The following is a 27,168-nucleotide window of genomic DNA, read 5'->3' on the forward strand; positions in this document are numbered from 1 at the left end:
GAGCTAGTTTTTCAAAGCAGTAATGGATTAGATCAGCCTGATCCAGACACAAACTTTCCAAGATCACCAAATCTGTATTACTGAAACTCAAAACGGGAATAAAGATCACAATTTAGGTTACAAGCTATGTGAAGAACTATCATAGGCAGCATGGGTTCACTTTAAGTGTTTTTGTTGAAAGAGAAGTCAGCACAAAAAACACCAAGAAACATCCCCTTCCATTTTCAGTTCATTTTACACAGTATGGCCTCTCATTTGAATCATGGCAAGCAAAAAGAAACAAATAAATATACATTACTCACAAATACATTATGTGCTTTAAGTCATAAAAACGGCAAACTGCCTATTAGCTAAGAAAAGAAAGTTCTTCTGTAATTGTGAAGACACCAATTTACTGGAACTCTTATTTTAAGAGGCACAATAAATCAGTAGATTATGCCTTTTAAATTAATATATGGTGATGAATGATGGTAAATGTTCAATACTGACAGCTGTTTGGAGGATTATTTTATGGGGGCAAAGATCTTCCATCTACTTTATCACTGTAATGGTTAAACATATCAAGTGCAAAATATAAATAAATACATAAATACTGCATCTATTGTAGTATTTGACCAGTTGTAAAGTACATTTTATTCCTGCCTTGTACCTTTCTGCTGGATAATCCTGATTTTCTGGATCACAGAAATCCTACTAAAAGTTTTGGAAAACAATATGCAAAGGTTTGATCCAGACCATAAATAAGAATTTCAGAAACTTTTTTTTCCCCCTTTGAACGACCCATTTTCAATAGTCAATTCAATCCGATTGCCAACATTCGATTAGATTGCTTCAACAACTAAGCCGTGATGAACAACCAGCCTGGCACCTGTGCGCTCTTATCAGCGGAGATAACGCACAGGTGCGCCACCGCACGCAGGTGGGGCAAAGTTAAACCATACGCACGGATAAAAAGCACACACACACACACACAAACCAATGAGCCATCAGAACACAGCAGTCTAAGCCTGGTGCACATATCTGCAGAAACTCATCCACTCCTGCTGGCTCGTAGAAACAGCTGAGTAAAATGTGCACAGCAAACCAAAACACCGCAGATAAGAAAGGACTGTAAATGTCTTACCTGAGATGACTCCACTGGTGTTATTTCACTTTAGACCACCGTGGACAGTGTGTTCCACCGCTGAGAAGAGTGGGATCACTGTGTTCTCTCTCATGTGGGGCGTTCAGAGACTGAATTATATCATTTATCCCCCAAGATGTGTCTCTGCTACTTCTCATAATGTTCACAGGCTGCATCAAGTAGAAAAGCAACTGCTGGTAACATGATCTGTAGTGAATTTGCGTCAATAGCTGACCTGATATGGCGACAAATCCCCCAGGGCCCAGCTTTGACCATCCATCAGGTGACAATGAACTTCCTGGTGGCACTGTCACGTGACAAATCCATTTATTTTGTATATTTAAAATATAAACTGCAAGCATCAAATTCAAGAAAAGGCACAGAGGTGGGCAGAGTTACAAAATGCTGCTGACACTGGAAAACAGAATTATTATAAAGTGGTACATTAAAACTTTATTTTTAGTTGTCCCATACTTTACAGAGCATGTTAAAATTGTTATTGATTGAATTTTCTTTCATTTAGATTTGAAGCTGTGTCTTTGAAGCTTTGTGATTGGTTGATCCTCAGCTCTAAGTGGGTGGCCTTCATCCAGGTCCACCACTGGTTCCAACATAGATGGATTGAACCATTTAATTAGTGCTATAAACACAGAATCCAGGGTAATGGTATACGTACCTTTATATATACAGAGATTTATGGTTGCCATGTAAAGTGCACCGTGGTTCGATGATTGATTGGACAGTACGCATGTGCAAAATGTGGGCAACTACATATGTGTGTGTGGGCATATATGAGCAATCATAAAAGAGCATGAGGACAATAAAGAGACAGAATAATGGATGGAGGCTGGCTGGGTTGGATGCTGGTGCATGTACTTCCCATGTGAGGGATGTTTATTCTTACTTGCATTGCATTTTTCCTCCACTGGCTTACAAACGTTTGTTTTAATTTTCTAAGATGATTATATATAATGGCGAAGAGTCAGTAAATGCAGCTTCTCATTTCCCAGTTTGTATTGCTTCTTATTCCACTACATTTCAGTGCAAAATAATGCACTTTATACTTCACCAGAAGAGTATTTAGTCTATATAAATAGAAAATAAATGTTTACATCATTACATAAATAATACTAATTAAATAGCATAATGTCTAAATAATATTCAGACTGCCTGGAATGGGGCATTCTGTACAAAAACTGCATTTACTTTTGTTATTTAATCAACTTAAAGTTTGACTTACGCATCCAGAAGGGTTTGCAAATCCCGTTCAGGCACAATAAGGTTACTTTGTGGGAGATCACGCATTTATGACACTAGACCCAAAGAAATGCAAAGCGACCAGTAGATGGCAGCAGTTTTCTTGTTAACTCGCCTCTGCTCCCAATTCAGCCACTTCTGTCCAGTCAACAGGCTGAATCACTGGATGCAAGAAAGGGGCAGTGCGCTTCTAGTTTTTTGGAGACAATAAAAGTGCTCTTTTTTATTTTCCTCTGAGTAAGCTAAGTACCTGATTGGCTGAAAGTTTTAAGATAGCTTTTCCCCCCCTTTTACTGAACTTCCCCCTATAAAACACACTGTATGATGGTGTGAAAGCTTCATTCTTTTGGAGTGCGCAACAGACCTCAATTGATGGAATTACTAAATTGGAAGGAGAAAAGTAACACTGGACTCACTTGTATGGTGGAATATCAACTTTAAGAATATAAATAACGCTGTATCAATACACACTTTGTCATTTTTAAGAAAAAACATCAACTCAACTTTGCTAATTTTAGGCTTTTTAACGGTTTCGAACTCGGGACAAGTGGTCTTTACGCACAGCGCGCACCATGGCGAACTCCTGTCTCCAACTGAGCGGCTTTCTCCTCAGCTGCCTCGGATGGCTGGGCATCGTGATCGCAACGGCCACCAATGACTGGGTGACTATGTGTAAATACGGTTTTAACACCTGCAAGAAGATGGATGAGCTGGGGGAGAAGGGACCCTGGGCGGAATGTGTCATCTCCACAGGACTCTACCACTGCGTCTCCCTTACGCAGATCCTTGACCTGCCAGGTAGACACTGTTCTGTGCACATATGTTTAGTGTTTTTACAAATGTAGATACATACTTTATAAAGTTTTTTCTTTCGTTTAACACGTCATGTAACCAACCCTTCTTCTTTGTTCTGATCAAATGATCTGTTATGTTCAGGATTAAACATTAGGTCCTAAATTTCCATTCCTGATCCATCCAAAGATTTATCAATATTAATTCTCTTTGTCTTTGAGTTTCTGATGGAAGTTTTACTTTTCCTGTGTTATTTCTACAGCTTACATCCAGACGACTCGTGCCCTGATGATCACAGGTTCAATCCTAGGTCTCCCAGCGGTGGGAATACTCCTTATGTCCATGCCCTGCATCAGTCTTGGCAATGAACCTCAGAGCTCCAAGAACAAACGCACCGTCCTGGGAGGAGTGCTGATACTCATAGTTGGTAAGGGACGCAACTTTATTTCTGCATTTTAGTGGATACCAACTAAACCAGTAAATCATTAAACAGAGCTGGACACATTGTGTGACACTCACATCCACATATTTCTTCTAGCCTTCCTGATTGTGACCTCTTTTAACCTCCCCTCGAATGCTTACAAGCTGCTGAGAGCAGAGGATGTTGAATATGATTGTTTTCCTCCCATGGGTGGACACATATGCAGGCATTCATACAGACGCACTATATGTTCCTGTTCCATTGAACCCTTCCCCCCGGACCTCATCACATTCCTCTCCTCCACCTACTCTCATCCACACCCTGCTTTTGTCTTAAACCACATGGGAACTCCCTCCCACAATTGCCCAGTTTACTGTGCTTATAAATATTTCACTGATGCTGTAGCGTTTCCCACCGCCTGTGTCCCTAAAATGACATTTCGACACCTGTGTCCATATTATTTGACTTTTTCAGTGCTCTTTTTTCCTCCCCAGAACAAAACAGATCCCCACATTACAAACATAGTCATGACACAATAGTTGATGCTTTTACTTCAAAGCTTAAAAGATAAACCTGAAAGGATTTGGTTAAAGTAGAATATTTTTACATCAAGGCGGATTTTGTTTGAGCTGAGTTTCATGGCAGATTAAAAATTTAGTTGTTGTGTTGCCTATCGCTTCCACTATACAGCACCAAAAAAGCTCCCAGCAATAATTAGTTTAAGCCCAAATTTAATTATATTTGTTTACTGTTTCCTTGAAGTATCAGTTAAGTCCACTCATTATTTGGGATTTTGTTTTTGCCTGTTGCAGTACAGCTTATTCACAATTTAGTCATGGTATCACTATTTCTTTTCTGTGCATTTACTGGCAGGAGCCCACCTTATACTAAATATGTCCCTGTCAGCCATAAAGGGAGTTCAATATTTATACAGATTTAACAATAGCAACAATAAACCCTTCTTCTGTAGTTCAAGCCAAAGCTTATATAAAGCCAATATTATTCTAATTATCATATTTTTCCTAATCTGTTATTGTCAGACTTACAGTAAAAAATCTAATAGGCATACTCAGTGCATGAGAATGTGTGGTGGTTTCCATAGTGTCTGTTGCAAGTTTAGTTGGAATGTAGATCCATAATTCAGATTTTATGTGTTTACAGCTGTACTTACTCCAGCATGTAGCCTTGGTTGTGCATAATTTCTTCTTGCATGCTGGACCATTTTGCATCCCTAGTTTAGTTACATTTTATTGTCTTTTTTCTATATTCTTTGAGGATAATTTTGACATAGATTTATCAATATATTAATATATGTGTATAGACAGAATTCATGTGTACCATTTTGCACCCCTTAAAAAATATTATAAGACAGCACTGTGTAGGGTTTTAAAATGTGTGTTTAATATTCAGTAGTGCCATTTTGCACCCCCAAATCTATCATGGGTACTTCAAGTTTCAACCTAGAAGTCTTTAATATAGCTTGAATATGTGCACAGATTGCTCATGTTTCTACATTTTATAGTCCCAGTTTCATTATTTGCATTCAGAGATAGCAATTTGTAATCACACATGATGTTTGTATGTATTTTGCTAAATTTTGCAGCATCTTTTAGCAATCCCAGTTTACTTTAGTTTGCCTGTTTTAATATAAGCTGCTGCAGAATTCGCTTTAACTTGCACCATTTTGCATGCCCAGTTTCATTATGCGATTCTACATTCAGTAACATGTGGCCAGTACAAGATGTCCATGTGTATTTGCTCTAATCAGCAGGACCATTTTTATTCATAATTAAATACTTCCTCTTTCTCCTCAGCAATCTGTGGGATGGTGTCCACCGTCTGGTTTCCCATCGGGGCCCATCAAGAGGGTGGCCTCATGTCGTTCGGCTTCTCCCTCTACGCTGGATGGGTGGGCACTATTTTTTCCGTGCTGGGTGGGTCCATTGCCACCTGCTCGTCAGATTCCTCCTCCTCCCACTCCTACCAGGAAAACAATCACTTTTACTACTCCAAACAGGGAGGCGGCAATCTGCCAGCCGCTTCTTCCACCAATCATGCCAAAAGCGCCCACGTGTGAGATTTTTAGATAAATCCCACGTGGATGCGTAGGGGACTGCGGTGTGTATATAGAGACGTGCACAAGAGCAAACAAACACATGTATTCCCAATCAGTACAATAACATTTACATTCAAACCTATACTGGCAGAGGAAGAGACACATTCACACACTCATTCATGTTGTTTTATGTGAAGGAAAATAATCCTTGAATGAGCACACAAACATTCATCCAACTCCACATATAAAAGACTGTTTGCTTTTTTTTTCCACCAGTGTATTGTTTTTGTGTCTTCCAGCCTCCTCATGTTGGGTGTGGTGTGGACTCTCCTCACTCTTACATAACTGTACAACCTCCTGAGTAACTGCCTGCTCAGCAGCCTTGTGTACTGAGATATTATATTCTATATTACTTCTATTTTTATATTACGTACCACAAAATGAAATCTTACAACTGCCTTTGTTGGTAAATATGTTTTTTTTTAAAGCCAAATAATATCATGATCGATGATCTATTGTTTTTATTAAAGCAGGGTAAGGCAGTATTATGCTTGGAATTGAAAATGTCTTCATTAACATTGTTTGCGGTCATTCATCTTTCTTTGACAGTATTGTACAACTCTTTCGCACATTTGCTTTCTGAGTGATAGACTTAATTAAAATAACATAGTACTGTGCTTTTTCCGAGCCCCACAGAATGATGGTGGCATGATGGGAACATAAATTTCACTGGAGCGCTTTAGCCAGCAGTATTACAGTCTGTATTAGAGTCTCAGTATTTGCACTGAAATAATTTCCTGGAGAGTTCAACATTCAACTCTTGTCATTCAGTTTCATAGACTAAAGTTCTGTTACACGTTTTCATTTGACTAACTTGCTCTTATATCCGGTTTAAACAATAACTATGTGACAAAAAAAGCAGCATGTGGCCTTGTACATTTTCATTAAACATCTTAAAAATGTCTGGCTTCAAATATATTTCATTAGTGTGCAACGGAGGAACCTGCTTCTGTTGAAGGAATATGTGGAACGTGATATTCCCAAGCTGAAGGAACCTGATATTTCTGTACAGAAGCAGTGTTAGCTATGGCTATTTATTGTTTCACTGATTTGTTGTTTGTGTAAATTTCAACAATAAACACAAAAACAATCAAATCTGCCTTTGTCTTAAGTGCAGCTTGTCACTATTGCACCAAGTTATGCTCATCTCATGCGTCATTTTGATGATTTATGGTAGAAACACAGTGCAGATAGCGAGTAGATGTTGTAAGTGACGTATATGTGAGATATCTGGTAATCACTGTGCTGGAACAAACTGTATGTTATGATTTTTGTTGCAGTTTCAGGACATAGAGGGATGTTTGTGTGGCGCTGAGCTGAAGAAAATGAGAAAACATGAAGTATTTTGACTCAGTGACCTTGAGTTAGATCAGCACAGAGGAGTCTTAAAGCCACACAGCCTTCCCTGTCAACCACACACATAGCATGCAACTGAGAAAGATAATTGCGTCCGGTGTGTGTCCATAGCAAGGTCACTGACTCAGATATTACATGACTCTTTGGAAACAATATGTGCTATCTCAGTGTCCTCGGTTTGTCTTCGAACACACAGTCATTTCTCTGATAGACTGCACTCTCTTCTCCACCCAGCTGCTGTATTTCTGCATGCCATTTGCATGTGAATTTTCTGGCATGCTTGTGTTTGCAGGTGTGTGATCATGTCAGTGTGTGTGTCTATTCCCTGAAATGTGATGCTGTTCCAGGCGTAGAGCCATCGAGGCCACAGGAGGCCAGTGGGAGTCTAGTGGGCAAACAAGCTGTCCTGTATTGCTGAAAGAGGCTTGTAGTGTTATGATATGCTACACTTTAACATCTAAAGTTGCTGTCTATCAACAACAAAGCTAACTAAGGAGGCTTGAACATCTCCTCTTGGATATTCTCATTCACCGGCTTCATTACTCTGTGATACTCAATCTTCTCCTGCAATTATTTTCTGATTATGTATTTAATTTTCTACTCTCATGTATCCACTGCTATCAACCTGGTTTGTCTATTTATATTTTCTACCCAGAATACCAATCACTTTTTCCCATGAACAGCCACAAACTTTTTCCTGTCTGCGGTGGAAAAAATTAAACAAAAATAGTAACAATGTTCTAGCGTTACATAGATTTTTCCTGTGAAAAAGGGAGTGAAGATGAAATGCTCCAGTCAAAGCACAGTTGTGTTCCGCTGTATTGAAGCTACACCGGTGGTGAATGCAAGAGGCACTAAATATTGCAAATAACAACGAATACTTTAACATTTTACATGAATCTGGGAGACATGGTGAATTAGAGTATGCATGTGTCAATATAAGTTGCAAATGTCTAGAGTTTGCTTGTACTTGCACCATTTTGCATTCCTGATTTTATAATGTAATTTGCTATTCAGCGCTGTTAATTCAGTACAATTCATATGTGTTTATTATAATCAACGGCTCTGTGTTTTATTCCCAACTTAACATATTTTCTGTCACTTTCTCATCAGCATCGTGTGGTATGATGTCTACTGTCTGGTTTCCCATCAGGGCCAAGCTTCTTTGCAAATAAACATGTCCCTGTTCTTTGATTCTAAAGATGCTAACTTTAGCAAATAACAATTTACAGGTTTGAAATTCATATTCTAATGCTATTTTATAATTGATATGTTTGTTATTTAGGACTTCTGCCCTTGTAGTTGTGCAACTCTGTGACACCTCAGTGAGATGACAGTATTTCCACCTGATAAAACGGCAGTTTGACACTTTGAGAAGCACATTTATTTACTTTCTTGGCAAGTGAGAGGTGAGAGGATCAATACCACTTCCATGTCTGTGAAATGTAGCAAGAGCCCAGAAAAGGTTAGCTTAGCTTAGCATCAAGCTCACACAGCTCACCTGGCTCATTGTCATGTAAAATAATACATTTTAAGCCACGTAATTATTGCACAGACATGACAATAGCACTACTTAATGTATTTTGTTGTTTGTTTTCAAAGGGACGGTGCTACATACCACCACAACATAAATCCCCAGATTGGCTTTAATACAGTAAAATATAAAACCCAAACAATGACAAAATTTCTATTAGTGGTTTATCCTCAAATCTCACTCTCTGCAAACTTGCATATTTCTCAAAATGTTCAACTGTTCCAGCAGTTTGGTTGCGTAGGACTCTAATGAGGAATTTTTGGATAGCATTTTAGGTCATCAGGCCAAACCTGACCTAAAAGCAGGTTGCCATGTTCACCATATCTGGCAAAATATGGAAAAACATCTGAGTCATGTTTCATCTCCATTACAAACATGCATCAAGCCGTTATATAACTGATGTGTATGTATGTGCATCTCATGGGTGAATAAATGAGCGAGCCTCTGTTTGGTATTTGCAATAAATAACTTTCATTGTTGCATGGAAGCAATATCAACAACTCAGCAAAAAACAGTGCACCCAGGAGCAAAAAGAACCACACATATGGAAGAAAACCTTTTTAAAAAAATCAACATAAAAAACAACTACGTTATACAGCTTTTGTGCCAAAATATACAGAAGAGAAAAAACAATATCTAGTTGTTGCGAGAGAAGCCAATTTCAACAAGTCGACACACACTGACTGGACACTTGGCCACAGCGAACACAGAGCACAGGAAGAACATGGCACGCCCTCTCCGAGACAAAATAAACGAATAGTAGCTGACTTTAAAAGCAATAGTGGCAAGATTTGACTACGCCATTTTTCATAGAATTGTATTAAAATAGTTTCTGCATGTTTTTCTGTAGTACTCTGAACTCCTAAACCTTCTACAGTCCTATTGATGTCGAGAGCAACCATTTCAGAATCCTTCAAAGGAAAGGATTATGGTTTATAAATGAGCTTTATCATTCTAGAGAGACTACGGTTGGTAAAAATATATTTTTAGCAGTTTCTCCCAGGCCCCCTTGTGATTAAACAAAAACACAGAAAGTGAAGGCCGATAACTCCACCCTGCTCTGCTGTGCACACCTACCCGAGGAGGGCCTGTGGATGGGAAACAGCTGTAGAAAAATACTTTTTTTTTCTTTTTTCTTTAAGTTCACTCCTCCGTCAGGGTTGTACTTTTCACCGGACAAATATAGCCATTGGAGTCTAGACTAATACTTTTTAATTTTTCATGAAATACTAGCAACTAGGATTTTTTAAAAAATGATCATTGCACTGTTGACCGTGAGGAAAAAAAGAAAATCAGTCCTCCTGTGATAAAGTAGCTTATTAGCAGACCCTCCCCAAGAAACGTCGTTAGCTCTGTTGTATCTTAGGTGTTCACTTTGAAGAAACTACAGTCTTCTGTACGTGAAAAGTAAACAAACGTTGTGGACTTTGGCTTGCAGAGGTTGTGGTCGAGAAGATGGACATACAAGAAGTAGGCATATTGTTGAGGGAGGATGTGAGAGGAGTCATCCCACAGATCAGTGAGTTTTGCTACATGTTTTAGTTCCTTTACAAATGGAGCCATAGCTCTTATACCTGGGTAAGGAGGTATGTGATTTAAGTTGAACCTGGCAAATGAAAAATGTTCTTTCAGTGTATAGAATTCCTCCTAATCAACATAATATGGAGCTGTGAAGCGTGAAAAAGATTTGGGTTTGTAAACCCAACCTGCAGTGATGACTACAAGGAAGAAAGGTGTTTTTGAAGCTTATTCGGTTGTACAACATCTGTGAAATCCTCTCAGAGCACAAAGGTTCCCAGGTATAAGAACGGAGCCTGCATTTGGTTGGGTTTAGTGTTGTATTATGTCTCGTTGCGATCAGTCGCCACATGCAAGTACGACACTTAAAGTCTGGGCCTCGTGCATGAAAGCATGCTACACATTCACCGGACGGTCACATTGAGGTGCAGGCGTGGAAACACACACCACACACTCACACACAAACATACTGTACATGCATTCACACAGTCTTAATGCACACACACAGAGCAGATAATATAATAAGTTGACTGCACAGTCCAGTGTCAGAGGCATGGCACCGCCTGAATTCACCTTTTTTGTTTTGGCTGAGCTATGAATGCAAAAAAATAAATAAATAAAAGCGGTCGGATTCTTTTTGGCTGAGTTACGAGGTGATCCAGGTGGTATTTTGGCTGACTAGTACAAAATGGAGCTTGTGTTTGGACGTGTGTGAAATAATGTGCAAATCTTTTTTTTTACGATGTGCTCTGTGTTTTTTCCCAGCTTGACAAAATGTTGATATTGGAGAATTCTGCAAAAACCTCAGATTACGTTCAGTATCAACAATGTAATTCATATCATGTTTTTGTCATGTCTATTCGAAGCACTCCAGGCTGTGCTGATATTAGCGTTTGACATCCCACATGTGATGTGGCTGGTTGCACTGTGGGTAAAGTCTACCTGGCATGTAAAATATGTATCCTGTGGCAAAAAGTAAACTTCCTCCATGTCACTATAACACACAAAGGATGTGACCTTGGTGCCTTTAGTCTCACTTTGGCCCTTGCTGTCCTTTGATAAGTGCTTTTCAAACCCAACCACCACCCAAATCCCAACACCCCTACGAGTCACTACATTGCAAATATATGCATGCTCCACCCTGCATTTGCAAGCTGCAGAATTATCCAATATGAGCATAAATGCTTGTGATACTGAGCTGTTTTTAGGATTTCACTTTGACGACACCGAAGGGCCTATTCCTATTTGAGTGTAGATCGTGGATTGTGAGTAGGAGTAGAGGTAGGGTGGGGATTTAGCGTGGCATCCTTAGATTTAGTGCATTAGACAAATAAGGCTTCCCCGGAAGGGACAGATGCAGCAACAGGGGGCACAAGGAAAAGGGTACAAGGAGGACGATCAGGGCAGATGGCAGCAGCTACTGTAGAAGCACCCCTACCCTCAACATAATAACGTAACAGTGTGCCAAAATCCAGTGGATGCATTGCACGATCGCTTTTATGCCTTATTGTTGTAGAAAAGTGCTGTACGAATAAACTTTCTTACATTCTTCGTATGGAATCAAACCCCTCACCATGGCAGCTTTAGCTTACTCGCCCTACGCATCGAGCCAAACGGGCTCATGATTAGATCTGAATGCAACATCTTCAAGGGTGTAGCATCAATGTAGGTACCATGTAAAGAGGGGGACTTCAGCACTAGCTACAACTGAAGAGCTAAGGGGAAAATGGGAGATTCACTGGGTCAGAACAGAACCACAGGGTGAGGAGTAAATGCTCTGGTGACAAATCAGAAGAGCGATAGCAGACACCCCTTTTGGTGAAACAGTAGCTAATGGATCGACAGGTCGCGAACAGATTGCTGTTACAAATCCCGACTGAAAACCAATCCCCACTCCATCACTTGTGACTTAGAGTGGTAACTCCCCCGATGACACGGCCTGATGGATATCAAGAGGAGGGTGAAGTGGCAAGTGCATGAGGGAATAGTTGAGTTGGAAGAGCGAAAGGAGCAGTGGAAGTAGATATGAAATGTAGAGGAGAGGTGAAAAAAGAGATCGAAGAGGAGAGATTAGATTTCAGTTCATTCAGAGGGAAAGTGAAACTCACCGGGACTCATCTCTTCTCTGCGTGAAAGATGTCTGGAAAATATGTTTCAACATAAAGAGGAACAAATCAATCCTCCCCTCTATTCTGAACCAACTCACCCATATGTTATTTTTTCCCTAATTTTGTTTTCTCCTTGAGGAGAGAAGATACAAACAATGACGAAAATCCATTTTCCAAACTGAATGAACTAAAAATTAATTCCATTCCAGCCCCGGTAAACAGCAAGAACCTCATCACGGAAAAAACTGAAGAGGAAAATATAACATTCATCACAATAAACCCTTCAGATTGTCAGTCAGGATTCAACCTCCTTCTACTTTGACAGTCTACTCTCTCCTCTTTTTTGATGTGCATGGGTTACACTGCACCATGAGCTGATGCAGGTGGATTGATTTTGAGCTTCATGCGGGGGCAATGTCGGAAGAGCAAAAAAAAAAAATAAATCAAAAAACCTACACATACTAAGTAAAACACACTTTATACACGCACAGAATCAATGTAAAGGTGGAGTTTCAGTGTACCCTCACACATACACAGGCAAAATTAAAGTAGAAAACAGACAGAATCTGAAACTCACATACAGTAGATGAAGGCACTATTGCAAGCAAAGTCCAAGTACTATTTGTGACAGAAAACATCAACACCCCTTTTTCCAAATCCACTTCTTGGTCCCTTGGGCTAGAAGTTCGAGGTCAGTGGAAACATTTAAAAGATGGACAGAAAGCAGCGTTATTTAGGTGTTTTTATCATAGAGCATGTTTGAGCAGATAAATCAGGCCAGAGGGAGACATTCGCTGTCATCTCACTTTCCCGTCAGGAAGCGAGGTGCTGATTCATCTGTCGCATCTCATCACCTTCTCCCCTCCTATATCCCATAGTTCTTAAACATAAACAGTTGCTTAACACACTGCGGCTCACAGTGCCGTGATCCAAATTATATTTTATCTCTTGCTACGTCCGCGCTTTTCTTTCTGTGTGTGGGATGTTGACTCCGGTAAGTGAATAACAAGCGAATGTGGTAAGAAGCTCATGACCTTGACGTCCACATTTGTGTGGGAGCCGAGCGTGGCGGTAGAGTATGGTGAAAAGAAATGCTTTTTCCACTGCCAATAAACTATCTAGGCCAAGGGTTAGACACACAAATAAATACACACTCACATGCAGGCATGCACACACGCACACACTCATTCATGCGCTCACATACTGTTTTCCCCTTCCCTTCCCACAGGCAGCAGACAAAGGCAGTACATTCAGGGTAACACAGAGTCAGTCCCTTCAGAAATCCATTGGATCCTCCTCGGCGAGGGCACGATTGGCAACGGTTCGGCCTTTCGACGGCATCCCGTCACTTTCTGGTTTCACCTCGGGAGGAGGGGTAAGCCCCGATCCGCCCTCCGGAGCGCCCCAGGGTTCAGTGGTAGGCGGGTAGAAGTCGTCATCGAAGCCACAGAAGCCCTCGTCCACGCCTTGGCCATAGCGCTGGTAGGTGGAGGCGTGAACCTCGTTCTCTCTGGCCGTGATCTCCAGCGTGCTGTTCCACATGCCGTAGCCGAAGTAGATGAGCACACCTGAGGAAACACACAAACAGATGCAGGTTTTCTGGCACGATTTTATGAGCAAATATAAAAATCTAAAGAACAGAAAACGAGTAAACCCTTGATGAACCTATAAACAATCCCCCCTACTATGAGTGAGTCAGAAGAGCACAGTTCACAAAGTTAAAAAAAAATGCACAAATGTCCAATAGTGTTGTGTACAAACAAAAGCAGCTCTGCAGGATACCAGTCAGCATCAATTCTGCTTTTACATTTAAAAAAAAACTAACTACAAAGATGTAGCAGGACTTTCATGTCAAGACAAATACAGATTAAATATATACTGTCATTGAAGAATTCGATCGCTTACCTACAAGACACCAGATTGAAAATCGAATCCAGGTGATGGCAGACAGTTTAAGCATGAGGTAGATATTGACCAGCATGGCTGAAGCAGGTACGAAGGGCACACAGGGAGCCATGTAGGGCAGCCGCTTAGGGTTCTCTGGCTGCTGGAGGATGATGATGATCAGCAGGGCGATGAAGAGAATGAAGAAGACTAACAGCAGCAATGCCCACCAGCGACCCTCCCCGATACTACTCGCGCCTGAAGGAAAAGAAAAAAAAGAGAATTCATACATCCTGTTGTTGTATTTGAGTGAGAGTTGTTTTTTAACTGCTTCTCACCGAAAATGATAAAGGAGCAGAAAGCGAAGATGAAGATGAAGAGCAGCAGCACACACACGGTGACCGTTTTGCCGGTGGCTACAGTCGGTCGGTCCATTTTTCCAGGTAGGCCGAGTCGGATCCTCAGAGTATAATAACGTGGTCCGATCAGCTTTTTCAACCGCCGGGACATCCCGCCTTCTGACTCCTCTGCTTCGATGCCAGTGGTCATATCCACCGTGCCGTAGTTGGGGTGGCTGGCAGCGTACGCGTTCTTATCTGGTTTGCCGATCAGCATCTCGTTGTCACCCAGCGACGGCAGGTTTTTGGCTCCGCAGGTGTTAGTGGGCGGACCTCCATATTCATCAGCTTCACTGGTTGGAGAGCAGGCGTCTTTCTCGCACTCGGCCAGGACGCCTTCCTTCCTCTTGTTATTCTGCTCCTCAGACAGGAAGTTGACGAAGCCGTGGATGTCGCCTTCAGGTTGGTAACGTAACAGAAGGACACAGAGGCTCACCTGCCGAGCGGGACAGGAAGGACATTATTCAGAAATTAAAAGACTGGCCCTCTATTACCAAATTTTTTTTTTCTTTCACTCGCCTGTGTCATAACAAGAATTATTTCTAAATTTTTGTTCTGGAGTAGCCATTCTATGCAAGTTAGGCTTCACTCAATTTGGTTTCTCTTTTTTGTCTCTTTGTTTGTGTGTTTCTCTATAGTCATTTTTGTTTCTTTAGGGAAATTTTTGTCTCTCTGCAGTCATTTTGTGTGTCTTTGCTGTCACTTTTGACTATTTGTGGTTATTTTGGGTCTTTTGCCATCACTTCATTTCTCTTTGTGGTTATTTTGTGTCTCTTTGTGGTTATTTTGTGTCCACCCACATTCAGGCTGTGTCCACTCACATTAATTTTGTGTCTCTTTATTGTCATTGTGTGTCTCTTCTTAATCATTTCGTATGTTTTGCCGTCATTTATTTCTCTTTGTCAACATTCTGTGTCTATTGTCATCATTTTGTGCGTTTTTACAATAATGTGTCTATTTGCAGTTGTTTTGTGTCTTTATACAGTCATACTGTGTTTTCTGTGCCGTCATTTTGTGTATATTTACCGTCATTTTGTCTAACTGTGGTCATTTTGTGTCTTTTTTCGTCATTTCATTACTCTTTGTAGTCATTTTGTGTCTCTTTATTGTATGTCTCTTTTTTGTCATTTTGTGTGTCTTTGTGGTCACTTAATACAGTAAAAGTAATATGATTTTATGGTCAAACATTGTAAAAGAGCAAAATATTAGTAAAAATACAGATTTTTGATGTAGACAACATTTACAGTTTTACATTTTTTATGATTTCACTTCAGTCTAATGTGACAACTGAGCAAATGGACCATTCTGCTAGTTCTGATTGTCTCATGCACTACCAACGACCAACGGTTCACTAATTTCACTCCTACCATGCATCATAGATATACAAGTATTAAGCCAACCTTTATACATGCCAACGACAACTGCTAAGGCTTCCTGGTATTACTGACTCTGCTAGGTCTTGCTGTTTACATGCATTTACTGATATCTCATAATTCTATATAAATCATTTATGGAGGGATTAGTTTTCCCAGCAAAATCCCTGCTGCTGTGAGCAATCTTTAAGAGGTCCTTCAAAGAGTAAAGCTCTTTTCACTAAAACTGTATAAAAAACACTCCACTCCTTTATGCACTGTAAGTGTTGTAGCATTATGAGAGAAGAAAAGCAGGAAAACACACTTGGTTCATATCAAGAAAAACTGCAGCTCAGCTATAGATTGCCCCGAGGTTATAAACTATTGGGAATAAATCTCTGTAATACACAGACATAATCCAGCTTCCATAAGCAGTCAGGTCTATGGTTTATGTATATGTTTGTTTGCGCTATTATTATCCAGCACTCACCAGGGTATAGGCCAGCAGGGTTCCTATAGACATCATCTCTATGAGGTCTCTAAGGCTGACCAGGAGGGACAACAGAGCAGCTAGGAATCCTGACACCACACAGGCTACAACTGGGGTCTCTGTGTAGGAAGACACATTGGCCAGGAACCTAAACACACACAACGATGAGTAGACTGAGTTTCAGGTGCATACATAATTTAGATTACAAAATAAACAACAGTAAATAACTGTGTGGACTCACTTAAACAACAGGCCGTCCCCAGCCATGGCGTAGATGACCCTGGGCATCGGGAACAGGGACCCCAGGAGAGATACAGTCAGTCCAGCTATAGATCCTACTGCCACAATATACTTTGCAAACATACAGCCATGCATGGCGAACATCTCCATCAGTGGAGCGTCTGCATCGATCTCATTATACGGCACCATCAGTGTCAGTATCACAGAAACCTGGATGGAAAACACAGTCATAGTTTTGGTTATTATTAAGAATTTCACTAGAAATTTGATCATTTGAAAAGAAAAACCATAAAATTTGCAAAAATAGAAAGGAATGATACAACCAGTGTGACTATATGCTAAGAAAAAGTACATTTTTGTTGCTTTATTTAAAGTCATTATGAGAAGAAATATCAGACACAAATATGTGGCACCTGCTTTGGTGGGAAAACAGTGACAACAAAAAAACCTAATTTAAAAAAAGCTGCTAAAAATCACATCATGTAACTGAACGCATCACAACAGCTACTAAACGATAGAATCACATCAATATTTAGGCCTTTAATACGGATAAGTGTTGAGATACATTCTAACAGCTTAGCTTCTCACAGCTAGCATGTTTAGCATACTGCACATCACATCACATGCAAAATGTTCATTAGTCATGCTCCTTTATCATTGTGTGTATGTGTGTGCGTCTGGCGTGTGAAATCAACCAGGGCCATCTGTCTCAAATGCTGTGCTGCAAAAGAGGTGAATCTGCATGAACAGATTACAGAGAGGGAGGGATCATTAAAAAGAAAAAAGACTAACCCCACACAGACAGGAAGATAGAGAGGTCAGTTTTCATGCTAGTAACCTGATGCCCTTTCACCTTTCGTCCAATCCAGGCACTGGCTAGTACAGACAGCGAGTGTGAACCAGTCAAATATACTAATCTAGATGGGAATCCTGCAGCAAATCCTTGTTAAACATATTCATTTGAGAAAGCAAAGCTGTTCCCTAACTACATCCTACAGACTCCACTTTAGCTCACTGTCAACTAGTTTGCAGATTGCACATTTATGCGGCCCCCTGCTGCGACTGAGGCTTTCCCAAAAACTTCGTTCAGCATAACTCTTTCCTTTACCGCCCTCTTACATGAATTTGCACTGACACCCAATTAAGAGGATGAAAGGAAAATTGTACATGGAAACAGAGTGAGTGGGAACACCGAGGGAAGAACTCTCACAATCTGGGATGAAGAAGTGTGTCTCAGTAAATCAAGTGCATTGCATAATGTAAAACCAACGTCGCCAGAAAAAAAAAGTGACATTTTATGTGTTTAATGGATTAAAGTGGTTCTACAGATTGAACTGCAGCAGCTAGAGGACCCTTGCGGGAGCAGAAAAAAGGTGTTCCAAGATGCCTACAGAGTGAGGAAGATCAAAGGAAGGTGGAGATTAAGGCAGGCTTAGAAAACAGATTTTGGTGCACAAGAGAGGTAGAATAGATGTGACTGGGAGACAGAGAGGGAGAGGAGGATTTTGGAAAGTAGTTGAGTTTTGAAGTGGATGCAATCTTTGCCCCAGGCAATGCTGAAAAATTCTTTATTTCTGATAGGCTGCTGTTCCATGGGACCCATGGCAACAACCATCCAGCTCACATTAGGCAATCTGGAAGGCTGCGTGCAAGAAGATCAGAGATGATAGACGCCTACACAGTCGGAGCGCTGCAGAAAGATCTTCATATTTGATCTTTCCGTCTTTTTGTTGGAAACTTCTCAACATTTGGGGTAACAGTCTGTGTTCACAAGAAAATTGATACACCTAACCACTGAAGATGAGGGTGTGACAATGGTGACTAATCAAGCGGATGTATAGATTTTCATCCATCCATCCATTATCTATACACCGCTTAATCCTCACTAGGGTCATGGGGGTGCTGGAGCCTATCCCAGCTGACTCGGGCGAAGGCAGGGGACACCCTAGACAGGTCACCAGTCTGTCACAGGGCCACATACAAAGACAAACAAACACTCACACATTCACACCTACGGGCAATTTAGAATAATCAATTAACCTCAGCATATTTTTGGACTGTGGGAGGAAGCCGGAGTACCCGGAGAAAACCCACGCATGCACAGGGAGAACATGCAAACTCCATGCAGAAAGATCCCAGGAAAGCCGGGACACGAACCAGGGATCTTCTCGCTGCAAGGCGAAAGTGCTAACCACTACTCCACTGTGCAGCCCCTAGATTTTCATTTTAAACTAAAATTAAAGATCATGTCACAGAACAGAGCAAGCAAGAAAAAAAAAAACAGAAAATAGAGTGTTGTTTCCAAGTCAGAGATGAAATAGCACCACTTTTGTCATGTGGGTTTCAAAATGTTCAAAAACTATGTAGGTGTTTAAAATAAAAAAAGTGTATTGTGATCAGAACCTACATATCATCCCACAAATGAACTCATATTTATTTGTGAAGCTGAAATGAAATCTTCTAACGGAATGACTGAGCCAAGCCATTATCTCGCCTCGTTACCACACGTTGTGTGCCAAAAAATTCCAATCAACTATAAGAAATGTGTTTCTCGGCTGCAGTGATACTTTGAGTAACAAGAACGAGCATTTTTTTAATTCTTGAAATGTCTCCAAACGACTCCTTAATGCTCGGATCCTAGTAAAGCGAGATAAATGAGGAATGCTTGTTTGTGTTTATGATATGGTTTCTAAGGTAACTCACAGAAACGTAGGCAGTGAGGCAGGTGATGAGTGAGGCAGTGATGGCATACGGGATGGAGGTGTTGGGACTCTTGGCCTCTTCTCCTGTTGTGGCAATGATGTCAAATCCGATGAAGGCATAGAAGCATGTGGCTGCACCCTGCATCACCTGCAATGGAGAAGAGGCGAGAGAACTTACAGTTTACATAAAGAATGCAACCAGATCGTGTTATATAATACCGAGCCTCCTCTTCTGTTAGCTTGCACACTTGTTATCTAACACTGTGTCTATATAAAGTGTTCACCCTCACTGGATGTTTTGTCGTTTTATTGCTTTTTAACATTTTTCACAATAATTTCCAAAAAGATTATTTCATGTGAAAATGGAAACAGGTTTCCACAAAGTTATGTCAAAGAATAAACAAAGAAAAAGCAAAATAAGCAACTGTCTTAAGTATTTAACCTTTTCGAGTCAGTATATTGCAGATGCACCTTTAGCTGTAATTACAGGACTGAGCCTGTGTAGATAAGTTTCAAACAGCCTTGCACATCTGGACACTGCAGTTTTACCTCGTTTTTCTTTGCGTAACTGCTCAAGCTGTTCACAGGGACTGAGTAAACAGTCGTTTTCAAGTCAGGTCACACATTCTCAACTGTATTGAGGCCTGCGCTCTGACTCAGCCACTCCACAGCTTTCACCTTGTTGTTTTGTTGCTAAAGCATTTCTGAGTAGCTTTGGCTGTATGTCTTGCTGGAAAACAAATCTTCTCCCAAGTCGCAGTTCTTTTGCAGACTACATCAGCTTGTCCTCAAGGATTTCACTCGTCTTTGCTACATTGATTCTACACTCTACCTTTACAAGCACTACAGGGCCTGCTGCAAAGAGGCATCCGCATATCATGATGCTGCCACCTCCATGCTTCACAGTGGGGATGGTGTGTTTGTGATGATGTGCGGTGTTTGGTTTGTGCCAAACATTGTGTTTAGTTTGATTGTCAAAAAGCTTAATTTTGGCTCCATGAGACCAAAGAACCTTCTTCCATTTGACTTCACAGTCTCTGTATTCGTGTATTCTGGTGACCTCTAGCCAAGATTTAATATGATTTAATATTTGCGACTCTGCCATAAATTTTTTACTGTTGATGCCCCTGGGCAACAGTTACTGCATGCTCTCCATCTCAACCGTTGAAGCTTGTAACTGTTTTAGAGGAGTTATGGGTGTCTTGGTGGCCTCAATCTCTTTCTTGCACATTCACTTAGTTTTTGAGGATGGCCTGCTCTAGGCAGATTTACGCATGTGCATGATGGATTTAACTGTAATCCAAGGACTATTCAGTGGCTTGGGAATTTTTTTGTGTCTATTTCTCTGAGTTACGCTTTTCAATAACCTTTTCATGGAGTTGCTTGGAGTGTTCTTTTGCCTTTATGTTGTAGTTATAACCAGCAGTACTGATTCACCAGTGACTGGACCTTCCAGATGCAGGTATACTAGCGTCATCTGAGACACATTCACTGCACTCATGATCTCCATTTAACTAATTGTGTGATGTCTAGCACCAAATGGCTGCACCTGTGTTGAATTAGGTGAGTCACTTAAAAGGGGTAAATATTTATGCAATTACTTATTTTACATTATTTATCTTTAAGTAACTGACTGAGCAATTGAAATGAATACTTTTTATTGGTACTGCATATGTGTTTGTAAGTGTGCATGCATGTGCATTCATACCCCTGACCAGCCAAAGGGCAGGAATCTCCCCTCGTCCCAGTTCTCTCCGTTGACAAAGAACAGCCCGGCGATCATCATGAACACCCACACTACGAGGTTGATGACGTTTAGCACGTTGTTGAAGCCCACAGAGTTCTTCACTCCCAAAGCCACAATCACCGTCACCAGCAGTGCTATCAGCAGCGCCAGCAGGTCTGGGTACGATTGCTCTCCTTTGCCTAGAAGGAAAACATTCACACACAGAAAGGCATAATGTGATATTATCCAGTAACTGTGGTGGTAGAAGGTAAGAAACTGCTCGCAAAAAAACCAAACTTCATTACATCAGGCTAAGCTTTAATGAGCTTTTAGTATCCCACTGAGATGATTTATTGATTGATCTGGAAAATGTCACAAATTGACAAAAATGACCAGTCATGATTACCCAGGTTACCCAAGGTAATGTTTTCAAATTGGTTGTTTTGCTTTTTTGTCCAAATGTGAGAATTCAAAGAAAAGAACAGCAGTCCTCACATTTGAAAAATAGCAACAAGCAAGTATTTGGTCTTTTTGTCCCTAGATAAGTGCTTTATACAATAATGAATTCTTAAAAACGCTGTCAAAGCTGTTTTCTGTCTATCAGCTAAATGATCATCTGACAAAATTATCTAGATACAGTCTCATTTGTTGTTTCCAATACTTTGTAAAATACTCCCTAGTTATAATGGTTTAACTGGGTAATGAGGTCATGAAATTAAAGCATCAACTGAGTTAGACTTTGTGTTCATGTTTCTTTTTTTCCGAGAACATTCAAGTTCACAAGGATCATTTATCAATTATGCAACATTCATTTCAAGACAGCTGTGGAATATATAAAGAAATTACTTTAAGTGGTATCATAGACAGTCAGGAAATATGTGTGGGACTCAGAGTGACTCATGACACAATATTATCACAATACATTTGGTAATGACAAGACAAGACAATTATCTATGATTAATCACAATATCTGTGTAACATATATATATATATATATATATATATATATATATATATATATATATATATATATATATATATATAGTTGAGAAAAATGAAAATAATGAATCATGCATTAGTCACTGCATTGTGGTGTCACTGTATGTGTATTGTTTTAATTATTATTACATTTTAAGACTGTGTCCATTAATTCATTTGCTCTCTCACTTTCTTTCTGCCACTGTCCACACTGTATTCAATAAAAAAACTAAATTATTCTACATATCAGAGCAAGAAACTGTAAAAACTGAGAAAATTGTCAGTTGTTTCCATTTTCCCAAGTTCCTTGAAATAGATATCTGTGACATGCCATTCACTGGGAAAACATCTTGTTTCTCATCAGAGTCCTTTTATTCTACTTGTCTTTTAAAAAAAAAAAAAAAACATAAAATTAACAGTTTGTTCGAAGCAAATTCTATTTTTAAAAAAAAATAAAAAATTTATACTCATCAGTGCAACTGTAAATCCATAGTCATGTGCCAAAAAATTCAGGGGCTTTTTAGCTGAAATGCAGGCAGTTTTTACACAGACCAGAGAAGAGACAAGTATGGAAAGTGTGTATTACAAGGTAAAGTGATATGACATTTTGCACAATCAATATTGTGCCTCATCCCTACTCAGCAGAGTGTATGCTAAAGAATTAGCAGTGAACACAGGAGTGAACAAGACATGAGGAATGCAGAAATAATGTTAGGTATTTAATAGCAGTCAGGCCACCCTGAAACGAAGTCTATTTTCTTATGCAAAACTTAAAAAATGGACTTTCTCATTGTCTTGGTAATAACAGAACAGGAAACATGTATTATATTTGGCACATCAAGTGAACCGTTTTTGTCAGGAAGGCTATCATTCCTACTGTAGCATTACGTTGGATTCCTAACTCCACAGCAGGCAGTTGCTTGAGTACAAAACAGTTAATGAATAATTACCATTTAACCCAACTTAGGATTGTACTCGTTTTACCAGAACCCAGCCTGTGACTGTTCGGAAACTAATGAGATATATTTTGAGCTGAATTCCACTCTTTCCCTGGGGTGTGGAGATGCAATCATTTCTCTCCAGCAGGAAAAGGAAACATTAACTTTCCATTAGGACGTGGAACAGCTGGCCGTGCTGCACATCATGTGACTACTACCACCGCTTTGTCAGTGGCCAACAGGAAGAGAATGACAAGGCAATGTCACCTAGATAGACACACAGCTGCCACACACACACTTCAGTATATAGTATTACAGTAGATTAGCAGGAATCCTCGCCGTGTTGCAGATTACAATCTGGAAAACTGTGTTGTATTAATCATTTAGAAATTCAAGACGCTACAGCCAATGTTACTTTCCATAGTGACATGACGTCCAAGATAAGCAGTGAAATGTTGCTTGGATGCTTCCTGGATATAAAAAAAAAAAATCTAGTATGGTTTGGACGGATGCCCAGATGGCGTTAGCATTTCATGTCAGTGTTTTTATTCGGATTTGAAAGATGTGCGATGATTCAAATAGAGGAGGCCGCACAGAATCTTTTCGGTGATAAGGATGGCACTGGGCTTCCTTAACTCATAACTCTAAGGTACAAGCAATCTAACTACTACATAAATACTGAATAACAGCAGAGATAAAGTTTATTAAATGTGCTGTGGGTCAACTGTCAGTCAGCCCAGCAGAGTGTGGCTACAAGTCACTAAAGCAGGAAGCATTTGCCCTCTACAACTACAGCTACAAGAGCAGAGCTGACCTTCTTGAAAAGAGTGAGCAGAATGAGGAATAATTTGTCCCAAAGGTCACTTGGGTGAATGTCTGTTTATGGCTTTAGAGCAAAGCATTCTTGACAGTTGACCGGGTGACTGTGGCTGAAAGCTGATGAGCTGTGTGATTCTGAAAGTGGAATATTTCCAAGTAAGCAAAATCAAAAATGTAATAAAAATAACCATTTTGAATTAGCTACAGATAATTCCAGTAAATGCTCTGACTTCTGACTTGCTATTATGTAACCTGAGTTCAACAAATCATTCCAAGTGTATCAGTAAAATCCAACTATGCGACAAAATCTGAAACGCTACTTAAATCCTCAAATTATTTTAGAGTGCCTGCATGTTTTGATAAAAATATATATTTGGCACCACTGTATCTATAATGCGTTGCAAGGTTTTTTGCAACATTTGGCAGAATCGATATCCCAGCGATACTCAAAAGGGTGTACTGAGCGTAGGATTGAACAAGACGCTAGAATGTATTACAAGTTTGCAGAAGAGTTTTGGTGTTTGGTATTTATTAGCAGTCAAGCCACACCAAAAGCCTGCTCTATTTTCTTACCTAAAACATCAAAATTCTCAAATCCTGGAAAAATTGGAGGCAATCAAAACTCTTTATTGTTGTCTAAGTACAACTTCTGTAGCTCTCACATCTTAGCCCCACTTACCCAAACCATTGAGCGTCCCAATGTGTGAAATCATGAAGTTGCTGATGCTGTGATTGGCCAGCGAGTCCGCCATGCTGCTGAGAGCCGACGCCCCCGCCGCCGTGCCAATCAGATACTCCAGGATCAAGTTCCAGCCAATGAAAAAAGCCACGCACTCGCCCACGGTCACGTAGCTGTAGGTGTAGGCCGAACCTGTGGTCTTAGGCACGCGCACGCCAAACTCTGCGTAGCACACTCCTGTAGACACACACAGATACACACACACATCAGCAATTGGACTGCATGATCGCTAAAGTGAAAGGCTGACCTAAAGGTATTGATAGGAGAATTAAGGTAGCACTAAGATATCCCTTAAGTGCCTCTCACATTATAGCTTTGCCCGTGTAATGTCTTTGCCCTTGTTATAATTGCACAGTTATTAAAAGGACCCTTCATATAAATCCCACTGGTTTAATGGTGATAAGAATGACAGGAACCTTTATACTGTGGCTATATTCATCCCAGTGCATGTGGTATCTTTTTTTTTCAAATCACCAAAAATGAACCATTTGCTCAGACCAAATTCTGTAAAAACATAAATACTGAACTTCTTAGTGCAACTGGGATGGAATTAATGACTCATCCAACAGTCTTGTGGTTAAAATGAAGAGATTTTTTGGCTGAACTACAGGCTGTAAACTGTATGGAGTATGGAAACTGTAAGCAGTAAAATATCTATAGCATGTGGAACCATCATTTTATCGTAAACACTGGTTATACTGTACAAAAGACATTTTTGAGTTCCCTCTACTTCTAGCTTTGGTTGTGCTGTTTCCATAGACATGACAGATTTTGTACTGCAGTAAAAAAATTAGCCCACAGTGAGCAAAAATTTGCATAAAATGAGCAGAAACTGCTTAGGGTTCACTTCTGTTCACTTTACCTCATTCAGTAGTGACTTTTGGGAGTCAAACTGGCCATGGGAATCTGTTTAATAGTTGTTATAAAAGCTCTTCACATAAATAACATTGGTTTAATAGTGATAATAATGACAGGAACCTTTATACTGCTGCTATATTCACCCGAGTGTGTGTGTGAAGCGTGTGTGTGAAGCAGTAAAAGAGTCACTGCATACATGTGAGCCATAAGCGCCAGTCTGACCTGACAGTATGGAGGCCACAGCGGCGATAATGAAGGACACGATGACCCCGGGGCCGGCCATCTCCTTGGCAACCAGCCCCGAGACCACGTACATCCCTGTCCCGACGCAGCTGCCGACACCCAGCGACACCAGGTCCACCGTGGACAACACCCGGGCCAGCCTGGTCCCATGCGAGCTGGTGCCCGACATGGCCGAATCCAGCATGGACTCCACAGGTTTGGTCCGCAGGACGCGGGACGCAAAGGTGTTCCATGTCGAGCCCCACTGTATCCTGCGAGGGTCCAGCTTCCCTACCAGGCCACTCATACTGAGGGCTGAAGGTCAAAGAGGAGGAAAATTCACAAGAAGGAGTGGAAGATACACGCTCCCTGATGTTTTTCCTTAAGTTCTGTGACAGTTTTGTTTCTTTTTGTAAAGCAGTGCAGAAGAGGACTTATTCCTTATACAAATGATGGAAGAAGATCTGATTTTGTCTTGTTCTCTGCTTCAGTGGAAAACCATGCTAGTGTTTCCCCACATGGTGAGAGAGAAAGTTATCTGAAAGACAAAAGTAGGAGGATTTATTTTTGCAGCATTTCACAGCACATTGCCTTCTATTACTTGTCTGACATAGTGGTTACTTTTTGAGCACACATGCCAAGACACAGGAGCCCTAAGGTGCAGATGTATTACAAGTTTGTCCACCAGTGAAGCGTCCCTGAATGAGAGAGCAGCTAATTAGTAATCCCCTCTCTGTACACATGTTGCTATAGTAGCCAAGCTCATTAGCGAGAGCCATAGATACAAAATCGCTTTCTTTTGTTTGTAAGAGGCAGAGAGAGCATTATGTGGAAGCTTATATAACTTTAAACATCAGCACAACTGCTTATATAACATTTCTTTGAACAAATAAAGGCCACACTATGACTTCATCGTACTGTATGCGGCCACTTCATCGTTTAGCATTGTTCATTTCCTGAAATCAGGATTAATTTACCTGCAAGCAGCTGTGTTGAGGCTTTTAAACACCACATGCTGACACAAGTTGTAAAAACTTGTGGATTCAAATCAGGCCTGATATGAATCTAGAGCAGTACTACCTTATTAGCTTTATAATTTGTTTTCACAATTCATATCCTGCAGTGTAGAATCTGTGGGGCTGTATTTATTTACATATCTACTACTAACTTTACTCCATTGCTTTCAGAGTACATTGGAATTTTATGCTTTTTACCTGAATGTATTTATTGACAACTCTGGTTTCAAGATTACAAAGAATATTTCGTAACTCTGTAAATTAAAGGCCATAAATACACTATATTCCATAATTTGTCCACACCAAAAACAAATTTACAAATTACCTTTAAAAAGCTTATAATTGAAGGTTGTCTGTGCAATATTCAGAACCAGTGGATGTCGCAAGACTACCATCGCCTCAAACCAAAACAATGACTGTCGGACACACCTGCCTCCTGCCTTTACTGTCATTTACAATCCAAAAGGTTGTGTACATGACAGTCAATAAAAGATAATCCACAACCACATCCAATAACTAATGCTAGCGTTGTAAAATATACTGAAGGCAATAATGATATGCTGGCAACTCAGGTAACGTTA

At 40.3% G+C, this 27,168-nt stretch overlaps 2 protein-coding genes across 6 annotated transcripts in view; one reads left to right on the plus strand and one right to left on the minus strand.

The window, feature by feature from the left end:
* Window positions 1–2,709: 2,709 nt before the first annotated feature.
* On the plus strand, window positions 2,710–6,804 carry cldn11a (claudin 11a). The gene is made up of 3 exons (XM_023272167.3): window positions 2,710–3,178; window positions 3,435–3,599; window positions 5,408–6,804. The coding sequence occupies exons 1-3, from the start codon at window positions 2,953–2,955 to the stop codon at window positions 5,668–5,670; spliced, it is 654 nt and encodes a 217-aa protein (XP_023127935.1). The 5' UTR covers window positions 2,710–2,952; the 3' UTR covers window positions 5,671–6,804.
* Window positions 6,805–9,046: 2,242 nt separating this feature from the next.
* The window catches only part of slc7a14a (solute carrier family 7 member 14a), a 37,172-nt gene continuing 19,050 nt past the window's right edge, over window positions 9,047–27,168 (minus strand). For all 5 annotated transcript variants that reach the window (XM_023271845.3, XM_035949035.2, XM_055005911.1 and 2 more), the window contains 9 exons: window positions 25,572–26,109; window positions 24,432–24,668; window positions 21,000–21,217; window positions 19,293–19,439; window positions 16,591–16,799; window positions 16,350–16,497; window positions 14,448–14,943; window positions 14,131–14,367; window positions 9,047–13,793 (listed from right to left, as the gene is read on the minus strand). In XM_023271845.3, coding sequence (XP_023127613.1) covers window positions 13,501–13,793; window positions 14,131–14,367; window positions 14,448–14,943; window positions 16,350–16,497; window positions 16,591–16,799; window positions 19,293–19,439; window positions 21,000–21,217; window positions 24,432–24,668; window positions 25,572–25,878 — 2,292 coding nt within the window. In that variant the 5' untranslated portion in view covers window positions 25,879–26,109 and the 3' untranslated portion in view covers window positions 9,047–13,500. The remainder of the gene's footprint in view (window positions 13,794–14,130; window positions 14,368–14,447; window positions 14,944–16,349; window positions 16,498–16,590; window positions 16,800–19,292; window positions 19,440–20,999; window positions 21,218–24,431; window positions 24,669–25,571; window positions 26,110–27,168) is intronic.

This window comes from Amphiprion ocellaris, chromosome 20 (genome assembly GCF_022539595.1).
Source record: "Amphiprion ocellaris isolate individual 3 ecotype Okinawa chromosome 20, ASM2253959v1, whole genome shotgun sequence".
In the NCBI taxonomy this organism is placed as follows: Eukaryota; Metazoa; Chordata; class Actinopteri; family Pomacentridae; genus Amphiprion; species Amphiprion ocellaris.